Here is an 11891-nt window from a genome sequence, read left to right as displayed (position 1 = left end):
TTCTCCTGACCTTTGAGCATAACAAAGAAAAAGGAAAAATAATCATTTCTGGGGTTGCTACTATTAGAATTATCGGTAATAATTTATTACTTTTGGAAGGAAGTTCTTACATCATTTCTTAACTTTTGGAAGTTGTTACCTTCAAAACTTTACAGTAGGTTTTGTGTTTATGCCCAGGTAACAACCGTTAGTAGTATTAACTTTGACTTTGAATGCAAGTTTTTTACTCATTTCTGATGTTTACCGAAGCTTTTAAAATTCGAAAAGTATTGACAGTTTTCTTATCATGCAATAATTTTAATGTTTTTTTGTGTCCAATGTTTTTTATTACCAGCTAACAGCATTTCTAAACTTTAAACTGCTATTAACCCCATCTAAGCACAGACCTATAAACAGAATTCTAAAACATATTATAAGTTCAAAGTGTCAGTTTCAAAGCTGTCAATTTGAAAAGAATAATTTATTCCCTTAACAATGATAGACATTCAAAGCATGAGTAACAATATTAAATCAAAATAACTCAAAAAAAAAAATGAACTGACTATTTACACACTGCAGAAAAGGAATTGACATTTGTATTGGCTTAAACCAGTTTTCAACAACCTTAAAATATAATAAGGCCTTACCACTATTATATACACCTTGTGACATATTGTAATGCCATTAATAAACAAAATTAAATCCCCACTATCAACCTTACAAATTCTCTAGACTGATCTCTGTACATTTCCTTAAAGAATATTAGTTGAGAGAATTTGATAAAAGGTCAAAACACTAAATGAATTTAGTGATCATTTATTTATTCATTCCCATAACCTCTCTTGATGATGAATTAATAAAAACTAATTGATGTTGTTGGGAAAAAAATAGACCTTGTCACTGATACGGTGGCCATATTGAATTGATTAGATTTAAGGAGTATTATGGTATGCCCAAGGGGGCACTCGCTCAGTATCTACATGCACTTTCTGATGCCAGTATATCAGATCGTGCTCATGCCCCCTGGGCATCCCATAATACTCCTTAAAGCCATTATTAATTCAATATGGCTGCCATATCGGTAAAAAAGTCTATTGATATTGCTCACTCTTGGCACTTCCAGGTTACTGGTAACCCAAGAGTGACCAACGTCAATTTTCAATTCGAGGGCGAGGACAACTACAGGGACAACCTTTAACTTTAAGTCTCCATGCCTGTTCTCTTAAATTTGACACCCTGGAAAGCATCATAGTACTTTTTCTCACCACAAAAGTTAGTTAGGTTATTTCCATTGAAGGAGGCAAAGCCCTCTCCTGATTGCTAAATGATAAAATTCCTAAAATTGGCCCCCTACGACATTCTTAATAAAACTCATAGTAGAATGGTGATGGCTTTTGCATCTTTCTGCCAAAATGACATTAGTTTGCACGAGTGCACTACTTAGTATTGGGAAAATCTCTTTCTCGTAGTCATCCTCATCTTAGAATCTAAAGCTCTCTACAAACAATAACAATAATTATTATTATTGTTAATAGGGAGCTTTACTAGGGAGCTTAACCAAAGATGATGGCAACGGCAGCGAGAACATCAAAAAAGCAGTAGGATTAGATCAAGAGAAAAGGATGACAACTAATAAAAAGATCACCTAAATGAAAATACTTTGATCTTAAAACAAGTTCTCTTCACAAGTTCTTCAATAAAATGTATGGTGATCAGTACGGAGAATATGTAGGTGGATATTGGGGCAGGGTTAAAGAGTGAATAAGCTAAGGGTGTGTGGGATAAAAGGCTCCATGTGAACTTACATCACACGGAACTTTTCCTTTACAAACAAACATAACTTAAAGGAATTGAATGTACATATAGTATCTACCAGTTTATCAAAGCCACTTCACTTTTTTTGTACAATTCCTAAATAATAATTACTATTATTATTTTGTTCTTGTTTATGTCTTGTGGGACAGAAAAATGAATTTAAACAACATTATCACCGCCTTTCTCGTTTCCATTGCCTTTGGTTGGTACGGTCCTTTGGTTGAGTTGAGCTTTCATCTCTGAGTGTTTCACGACAGTATAAGCAGTTGACCCGCCAATCACCAGCATGTTGCTAAGCCACCAGAGTCCTGTTTTTATTTCCTGATTAACGGTGACTGACAGAATGGTCTGGGCACAGGCCTTTGCAGTTCCACTCACATTGTGCGTCAATGGGCTCGTTACCTTGATTTGTAGACCTGTCACATATCCAATTGCAATTCCAAAAAGACCGCCTAAGGTCATCATTCCCCAAAAGTACGCGGATGTAATCATTTCAAAACCATAAATAGCTTTGACGTCACCACAGATGACCATAAGTGGCAGAAACAGAAAAATTGCATTAAAGTTGTTGTAGAGTTGCAGGCGCCAGATATTATTGTCGACAAAAGGCAGCACTTTTTTGGTGTAGATTGCATTCAAACAAACACACAGGCTTGCCAACACACCAAACAGGACACCCATGTATGAGAGCTCTCCCGAACTACCCTCCTGGTCAACACCCAAAAGAAAACCTGAAATGATTATGGCACAGCAAAGCATGGCTTTGATAGACGTCTTTTGGCCAAGAATGATGTATGTGCAGATCTAGGAAAAAGTAAAAGAGAAAAAGTCTTAATTTTAAAACAAATTTTCTTCATTACAGTAGAATCCTGAATTCTTGAATTTTTGGTTTTCCAAAACTCCCGATAATTCGAACTGATACTAACTCCCTTCACCAGTCAAACATCGTAATTTTCCCTGAATTATTTTAACTTCGCTATAACTTAAACCTTTTTGCTTTTCCCAAGAAGGTTTGAAAAATTGGGATTCTACTGCAGTTCTAAAAGAAATACAGGTAAACTCATTCTCAGAATTGCTTATAACTACTTATATTTTTACTGTACCTTTTTTTTGTTTCCTTTCTTAGAAATAAATGATAAACAACTTTCATCTATCTATTGTCTGTAAGCTCTGCATGTTTCATGACAATATTATTTTTATTTCATACAGTGGAACCGTGATCAAACCTCTATTATAACCTCTACAAGACCTCCGTATAACAAAAGATTCTCTTAACCCAAGTAATAGTAAAATATATGAAAAATAACCTTGATAATATTATAACAAAACCTCGATATACGCTGTCGCAAGCAAATTTAGCTAGTCCCTTGTCCCTTTGTTAGAACAGCGATGTATAAGCGCTATATAAATTCCATTATTATTATGATATCAAGGTTAGACTGTAATAGCCCTCAAATTTATGGTCTTGTTTGTTAGCTTATGGTTTTATGAACTTCTGTTGTATCAGACTGGATCCAAGATGTCTGCCAACAAAATATCTGTTGAAGGATTGGGTCAGTTTATGACACTTTTGAGCTAATACAAAATTTAATAATTTGACAGAAAAAAAAAAGACAAAACAAAATGAAAAACCCAAATAATTGTACACTGTTAAAAGAAGAACTCTTGTCTCTAGAGTAATGGTAACTTATTATATAATTTTTCTTACCACATTGAAAACTGTTGTTAGGGACCTTCCAACATTGTAAAAGGACACACCAAGATGTTTGAGGCACAAGTTATTGAAGGTGATCATTCCAACAAAAACAGCTGATAGGGGAAGGACCTAGGCAAAAGAGATAATTATTTTGAAATAATGATGAGGGCAGTATTGGAGATTTACCTCAGTATTGTGTGCTGTGATTGGTCAATTTAGCCAGACTAACAAGTCACGTACCCACCTGTCTAGCAACTTTCAGGTCAATGGAAAAAGCTGGGAACTTATCTATCCAGGGATAATCTTCTCCCAGGAAACTCAGCAGAAACAAACAAACTAGACACACTACACACTGAAACCATGTGACAAACAATGGTGCATCAAGCTGAAAAGCAAAAGAAAGCAACAAACAGGATCAAATGACTGCAGATGGCATCCTCATTGGGAGATTTTCTACAAAGCAGTCATGCTGAAAGGAGAGACATTGGAGGGGGGGCGGGGGTTGGAAATTAAACTATTTCAGAAATCACCCAGGAAAATCTGTGTATTGCTGTGCTTTCAATCATTCCTTTGCCCAAAACATGTTTTTTATTTAAATGAAAGTTAATTTTTATTCAAGGAGCTTTCAAAAATATTCAAGGACTTCTGTGGAAAATTCAAGGACTTTTCAAGGATATCCAACAATTTTTCAATTTTCGAGAACTTTACAAGCCCTGTGCGAACCATGCCTGTATCCCAGACATAATCTAACCCCAGCTAGTAACTTCTGTGAAGCAGCACTAAGATTTTTGTTCTGGCCAGAAGCAGACTCAAAAAATTACCACATGTGTTTTGAATTTCCCTTTAACGTAACTGGCCAATTGAAAAATGGCTTTTTAACTGGCCAGCCATGGTGCATACTCAAATTCTGTTACACAGTGAAGGATCTAGCACAAGGATTTGGATGCTGGCTCAAAGAAGGACTTAAACAGAGGATTAGTTCTGTCCATGGCACAGGCTATCCTAAAAGGTATTAGTATTCTGTTTTGTGGGGGGTAGCAACTTAAACTCTAAACGTGGGTTTTCATTGGTGACAGAATTGGTATCAGAGTCAAAAGCAAAGTTGTCCAAGTGCTTATTACTTAGTGAATATCAAAAATCGGCTCTAGATGAGTTTAGGAGATGAGTGAAAATAATGGTTAATGGCAAAAATATAGGTGGAGGTGACCACTGTGTCACTTTTGGATGAAAGCACGACTGCAGTTACCCCAACCGGGAAGCAATAACAATGTGAACCTTGAAAAAACTCAAGAAGTGCATTTTGCAGGGCTAAAATTTATAAAATAATTATTGGTACAAAACTGCCATGCTGGAGAGCAAGGGATGCACTGGAACAAGACGAATGAAGAGCTCACAACATTCTCCTTAGTTTGTCTTTTCCAATTGCATCCCTTTTTCTTTATCATGGCTGGTTTGGACTATGTGAATGACTAGCTGCAAAGGGCCTAATGAAGGGGTTTAATAAAAAGGTTTAAAGGCTTGTTTATAGTGGAAAGTGCATTTAGCTTATGCAGCTAGTTTACAGGTACTGCACTCAAATACTTAGGCCTGGTTCAGATACTGTACTTTTCATGGCCTAAACCTACCGGTACCTGAATAAGTTCCACTTCGGAGCGACACTGGTGCGACATCTGATTCAGACAGTGCACCGTGTGCCGAACTTAAGTTAAGTTCGACAACAGTTCGACAGACTCTGTCAAACTTTTGCCGCACCAAACGCTTTTGCCGCACCTAACTAAAACTGACAGACCAAATTGATTCAGACGCCACTCTTTTGCTGTACTTAATTCATGGGTTTAGGTTCAGCACATGAGTGGAGCGGTGTCTGAACCTGGCCTTAGAAGCAAATAATTCAAATACAACATAACAGGATTAAAAACCCCAACTGGCAGCAGACAAACAGTTGGCTGGCCTAGGATTTGGACTCAGGACAAGCGAGAACAGATCCAGCAAGTGGCCAGAGCGAGACTTGAACCCGACACAGCACTGGAATTTGACAATTTGGTGGAATAATCCTAAGGGAATCATAAATAGTTTAATATGAATAGGGTTGAAACATGTATGCATGTAAATGTATGGGGTTACACAGAAATCTTACCAAAGGGCAGGCTCACTTCCTAAACAGAGGCTCTGACATTAATTGATAAAATGGATCGTCTTTAAATTCATCGATTTCTGCGGTATACCATTACTTCTACATTTACTAAGTTATTCACAAAAATAAAATTAAGCTTAAACTAGGGCAGATATGATGAACATTTCAAAATTTTTCTCACAGAAATTATTTTTACCTTCAAATCCGGACTGCTTAGCAAGTACTTATTCAAAAACACCATGGATATGGAAATCACCCTAAACATACAGAAAAATAGCAAAATTAATAGCTGGAACCTAAAATTTGGAAGCTCATTACAAAGTTTTACAACGTGGCAACGCTTCGCCGCCTAAATTAACAAATCATTCTTATATGTGCGATTGTCTGAGCCATTTTCTTACCAATACAGTGAAACAACTGCCGCTATTCTTACAGACTTCGCAAAAACAGACTCCGTCATTTTATTTTTGCCCGCACCTCAGCCGATAAAACTCTAACGATGTGCAAAGAACCCGGCAAATGCAAGAAAGAAAGGGACGAGGAAACGTAAATTAACAAGGTGGGCGCGAAAACTTTGTCCAGCGGTTTATTAGTAACCATGCGTAATGTCGTGTAAGCCAGTGTAATTAATTAAATGGCTGACTCTCCACGAGGGTTCGAATAGATAGTCTTGCTTTCTTCGATCTGTGTTCTCGCCGCTCTTCAAGACTATGTGTAGTGTTCAAGAAAACGAGGATTTAGAAAACGTTCCGACTCGTCTGGAAAACAAACCAGTCAAGGAAAACTTTGGAGGCTGCCGCACGTGTATGAAATGCTTGCTCAACAAAGCAGTGGTCGTTGTTCGATTGAATGATCCCCTCTGTAAGCCGTGTTTTCTTGCGTATTTCACGCACAAATTCCGTGCCACGATCGGAAAGGCACGTGTGATCAGGGCAGGCGAAAAAGTTTTGTTGGCTTTTTCTGGTGGGCCTTCTTCCAGCGCCATGTTACACTTGGTATGTGAAGGATTGAGCCCAGGAGCGCCCAAAAAGCTTCGTTTTGAACCAGGAATCGCTTTCATTGATGAAGGGGAAATTTTGAAGCCAACCAGGGAAGAACGGCAGAAATACATCGAACGAATTCGAGGTATAGCATCAAAGACAGAATTTCCTTTTCATCTGTTTAATTTGGAGGACATTTTTACCTTGGAGAAATCTGCACAAGATGACGCAATTTGTTGCAAGAAATTTGAAAAACAAGAAAGTGGTAATGATTCGGCAGAAAAACTTTCAAACCTTTTTGACGTGACCTTATCTATGACTGCAAAGGAAGACCTACTGAGAACATTGCGATGTCAGTTACTTCTTGCAACTGCCAGGAAAGAAGGTTATTCAAAAGTAATGTTAGCTGACTGTGCCACTCGCATATCAATCCGGCTGTTGTCTGATGTCTCTCAAGGAAGGGGTGCTGACCTGCCATTTGACACTGGCTTTAGTGACAACCGTCATGGTGATGTCACCTTGATAAGACCAATGCGTGAATTTGCGACCAAGGAAATTGCACTGTATAATTTCTTCAACAGTGTGGAAACTGTGCCAATAACAACACTAGGAACAATGAGCCATACTCATGCAAGTATTGATCGCCTGACAGAAGAGTTTGTGACTGGTCTGCAGGCTGACTTTCCATTTACTGTCAGCACAATTTTTAGGACTGGAGACAAGTTATCAGCAATGGACTCCTCAGATGATACAACAAACTGTGCCTTCTGTGGAGTTCCCATGAATCTGGGACCCAATCATTTTTCAACTCTCAGTGATTCTAAGCTTGATTCTAAGCTTGATATTGGGGCATCTTCATGTGTGGGTGATTGTGACAGTGGGTGTTCTAGCTCATCATCAGGTCGCTGGTTGACCAAACAGCTTGTTCTTGAGACATTCTGTTATGGTTGTCAGCTGACCTTTAGAGATGTAAAGTTCAACCCCAATGATCTGCCAGCCTATGTTGTAGAAACTGCCAACAAAATTCTACAGAGAGCCCAGATGAAAGAACAGATTAAAGATTTCTTATTAGATGATAGTTGACCTCTATGGTCTATGATCTTGTGTGCGCGAAGGGAATGGGTAGAGTTATGCCATCTCTTTCCTCTAGCCTTGGGACTGAGACGACAATCATAATTCAAAATGTAACAGGCAAAATCTACAGAAAGACCTGGTACATGCTCAAAACATATTATGTTGTGGTTCAGTTTTATCCTCAGTTTAAATTTTATTTCCGTTTGTTTTGGGGTTTGGTAATGTATGGTAATGAATTTAAAACAAAGGGAAATAAAAATTAAACCAAGGATAAAATTGAACTACAACATAATTAACATTGAAAGTTATTATATCTGATTTGTTTGTTTGAATGTGCATGAAGGTGTGTCAAATAAAATTGTTTCTCAGGTTAAACCAGTGAGTTAGCTCTTTGGTAGAGATCTCACCCTGGTAACCAAGGTTTACAGCTGTTTCGGATTACACACATTCTTTGATGTTCCTGTAAATTTTCCTTTACACTAGATGTTTTCATAATGTTAGATTTTGAGAACAATGTTGTTACTACAATGTATGTAGTAATAATAATATAAAAGACATTGTTCAGGGGTTTCAATAAAATTTGAAAGATACGGCAGTGCTGACTGTATCAACAAGGTTTAGATGAATCTTTCCTTTTGATTACTTCAGTAGACCATTTTACAGTTGTGGGCTTAGTATCCTAACCTTTAAGTGGATGTGAGGCTGAGGTTGACTTTGTTTTGATACAAACCTCTTTCCTTTTCTTATGAAAATTATGCTTAAATTACATAGTTAGCATAAGAAAAACCTGATTTACATAATAAATCAGGAGGGGTTGTATCAAAGCAAGGTCAAGTCCAGCCTCATTTTCACCTGTATTTGTAAAATGCCCCTTAGCAAAGTAGCTAAAGCTTCCTATTTTCCTATCAGTGCTTATATTGTAATGAATTGGTTATCTGAATGAAATAATAATTTTACTAAATTTTCACTCAAACCAATAACATTGTAACCTTGGTTTCTGGAGCCGCCTGGCCCATTATTATACTAACTACAATTGACTTTCCTTCAAGCCCGCAAGCAAGCTCTCTATTCATGGTAAGCGAAGTGAGCTGCAAGAGAACATGCACAAGAAAATGTTCTCGCATCTCCTTTTTCGTGCTACTCTCTGGCCACTTCTCGCATTTCCCCCAAATGGAGAACTTGCTAGCTGGCTACTTTCCTTCCCTAATCAAAAACACTGAAATTTTTTTCTCCAGTTCACATGAACTCCTCTATGGGTTTGCCAACGGCCTGTCTGCCGATTTTACACCACCCCCTGGACTGGAAGGGAGAAATAGCCTTATATGACGGAGAAAGGGCGATGACGAATACCGCTGGCCTGAACCAGACTCAGTTTCTTGTTATCGAAGGACGAACGTCACTTCATTCCAGTCAAAATGATCAAACTTGCAGAGTGGATTATATTTGCTGGACTAGCGTTTTCAATCTGGATTACATTATTAACAGATATTCTACCTCTTAAAGTATCTTACAAAGCGAAAGAAGTGATATGGCCGGTAAGTTTAGAAATGTTTGACTGCACGTGTGGTATAAAAACTATCCACAGACAATCGTGGAATTACTTGAGCCTATCTATTATAGCTTAAAACAATTTGCCTCTGAAATGATTTATTTTTTACAGATGCCAGTATATGCCCTGATAGTCTTTGGAGTAAGTAAATTGTATTTTATTTTCCTTTAATTTTCAGTTGTTTACGTGTAATCTTGCTGTCGAGTCCATAGCTTAGAAGTTGTAGCCCTACGTTTTTCTTTTCGTTTGCAGTGTTATTCTTTAGCAACTATAGGATACCGTGTAGCGACCTTTAATGACTGCGTAGAAGCCTCTGAATCTTTGAAGCAGGTAAGAAGCTGAAATTTTCTTTAACTTTTACCATTTCTATAAGCTACGATCTATCTCTCAGAATGCTTTCAAAGTCAGTGGTGTAACCAGGGCAACCAAGTGCAACCTACTACAAGCTACTTATAACAGGGACACCACTCATACTTATTCCCATCTACACCCTCCCCCATTGAGGTCAGTGTGCTATGAAAGAGTTGTTTGGAGGAAAAATGTTTTCCTAGACAAAGTCTTTTCATTTCAAGCGTAAGGAAATTTTGGTACTAAGGCGTACTTATTAGATTTCCTATGCCAATACCAAGTGTGTGCTCTCCTTTTTCTTTGGGGCTGAGTTGAGTAGGGTATGTTGGTAGGTTTTGGGTGTTATGCCCCCCCCCCCCCCTACCCACAAGGTCTTCAGATTTGAATCTCATTTTAGAATCTTGATGATTCTGTGAAAATTGATAGTTTAGTTCAGACCAGAAAGCTCTTCATGGGGTGATACATATACATGCTCACATGCTTACACTATACGAGGTATTATGAGGGAGTAATCCTTCTTACCCCCTGCCAGCTAGGCCTATTTTGATGTTTTTCAAATTATGAATGTGACAATGTGTGGTTTTGAATAAGTAAGTATAAAAAGTTTTCACAAGAGAATTTATTCTCTCTTGGTTTCGGTGTTCTCTCTTTTGTAGTGGCATCTTTATAGCTTTTTTTTTTTTAACCAGTCTTTCTGGTTTTCTGTCTTGTAGGAGATAAAAGATGCAAGAGAAGATTTAACAAGGAAAGGATTCAAGTTTGACTGACATTCAGTCATCTATATAAATTCAGAATATATATTTTTTAAATTATGCCACTGTGCAGTAGTGAATATTGCATTGAGCTGCTCAGGTTTAATGAAAGTCACTTATACTTTTTCTGGCAAGGCATCCAAAAAAAGATGGACTAAGAAGTGTGTAATCCTTAGAACAAGACGTATTTCTGGGAAAATGTTATTGTGCTGTGCGAAAAAAAGCAATTAATCTGTTTGTTTGTTCATGTGTTCTTAACTCTGGTTAGCGTGTGTGTACAGTCTCTCCATTTTGGGCAAAAGGGGGCTAAAAACTGCTAGCAGACAGCGAGGAAAAACAGTGGAAGTGGGGAAGTGACGGCATGGCCCTTTTCCTCCATAGTCTCTCCTTCTGTTTGCTTCACTTGCCATTTTTCCCCTTTTTTCCCACCAAGAAGCCTGGTCCCAGGCTAACTCTACTGTGACTGGTCGGCAAACTTCATAGGAGCACAGTAAATAAAAGAGGCCATGTCTCGCTATTTGCTATCTTTTTGAGAAGCTAGAATGTGTCTTTGCACCCATTGAATTCTAAAAAAATAATGGTCCAGTTTTGTTTTTTAAGGGCGCTTTCCATTTATTAGAACTGACCTGCCAGACCATTCCTGTTGCAATGATAATTTCCCTTTAAATCAAAACTGTCCTGTCAGATCAGTTAAATCCCGAATAGTATGCTCGAAGAAGATGTTTTCCAGCAAAAACCCTTTGGAAAAAGCCTATTTCATTTTCAAACTGACTGGTCGGGCAATGGTCCGGCCGGTCAGTTCTGACAAATCGAAAGTGCCCTTAGACTATATTTAGGCACAAATGCCTGAAATAAAGTTTTGACAGGCTAAACGTGACTCATAAGCTCATGACAGTGTAAAAACATGACCCTAGAGTTACCTTTTTCCTTCGTTTCTTTCCTTTGCTAAGGTTTTGCAGTGCACGGAGTATTGTAAAATGCGACTGAGTAAATCTTACTTTTACCACCCCGAGTTTAAAGCTTTCTCAGTGTTTCATGCAGATCGAGTGATTATTGGGTTACCCTGCGATCAAGGTCAACTTTGCAGAATTTGGAAGGTGCAATGTAATTAGCTAAGCGTGGAAAGGGAATGTCGTTCTCAGTTGAGCAGGCGTTTGTGGGGAGGGACGAAATATGAGCTCCCCTAAAAATGCCCTGCATAGGAGGCTAAGTGCACCCTGGTGAATTAAATACCTGATCTCTGTTAGGTCTTGAATAAAAAGGGTATAGTCAAATTTATTGCATCATGACAAAGAATTATTATAAATTACCAGTATCCCATTTTTTAATCCATGATAAGAATAGTTAGATGATTAAAAACAGTATTGTATCACATCCATCACTGTATTTCACTTGCAAAAAGAAGTAAAAAATCACATTTGTGTGGTATCGCTGCATCTTACAGGGCTTGACAATTCTAATGGTAAGGTGAAAGGTAAAGGCACACACGAGCCAAAGGCCCAAATGGCCAGAGCTTATCCCGATTTCATTAGCATGAAGCATACCTAGAAGTATTGCTACTCCC

General features: G+C 38.0%; 3 protein-coding genes across 4 annotated transcripts; 2 read left to right on the top strand and 1 right to left on the bottom strand.

Annotated features, from left to right (window-relative positions):
* Window positions 1–439: 439 nt before the first annotated feature.
* LOC140922988 (GDP-fucose transporter 1-like) lies at window positions 440–6175 on the bottom strand. Of its 2 annotated transcripts, XM_073373036.1 has the most exons (5): window positions 6026–6175; window positions 5821–5881; window positions 3735–3875; window positions 3503–3619; window positions 440–2598 (listed from the first exon to the last, which is right to left on the bottom strand). In XM_073373036.1, exons 1-5 carry the CDS (start codon window positions 6082–6084, stop codon window positions 1954–1956), a joined length of 1023 nt encoding a protein of 340 aa, XP_073229137.1. In that variant the 5' UTR covers window positions 6085–6175; the 3' UTR covers window positions 440–1953. The 2 variants fall into 2 exon arrangements, with proteins under 2 accessions (XP_073229137.1, XP_073229138.1); XM_073373037.1 differs by lacking the exon at window positions 3735–3875.
* Window positions 6176–6262: 87 nt separating this feature from the next.
* On the top strand, window positions 6263–7726 carry LOC140922980 (cytoplasmic tRNA 2-thiolation protein 2-A-like). The gene has a single exon (XM_073373028.1). The coding sequence runs from the start codon at window positions 6335–6337 to the stop codon at window positions 7685–7687; it is 1353 nt and encodes a 450-aa protein (XP_073229129.1). The 5' UTR covers window positions 6263–6334; the 3' UTR covers window positions 7688–7726.
* A 1346-nt stretch (window positions 7727–9072) lies between these two features.
* On the top strand, window positions 9073–11601 carry LOC140922997 (dolichol-phosphate mannosyltransferase subunit 3-like). The gene is made up of 4 exons (XM_073373049.1): window positions 9073–9213; window positions 9339–9368; window positions 9480–9557; window positions 10289–11601. Exons 1-4 carry the CDS (start codon window positions 9094–9096, stop codon window positions 10340–10342), a joined length of 282 nt encoding a protein of 93 aa, XP_073229150.1. The 5' UTR covers window positions 9073–9093; the 3' UTR covers window positions 10343–11601.
* The last annotated feature ends 290 nt before the right edge of the window (window positions 11602–11891 follow it).

This window comes from Porites lutea, chromosome 13 (genome assembly GCF_958299795.1).
Source record: "Porites lutea chromosome 13, jaPorLute2.1, whole genome shotgun sequence".
Classification (NCBI taxonomy): Eukaryota; Metazoa; Cnidaria; class Anthozoa; order Scleractinia; family Poritidae; genus Porites; species Porites lutea.
The sequence above is the reverse complement of the archived record's forward strand: the minus strand, read 5'-3'. Positions and strand labels throughout refer to the sequence as shown.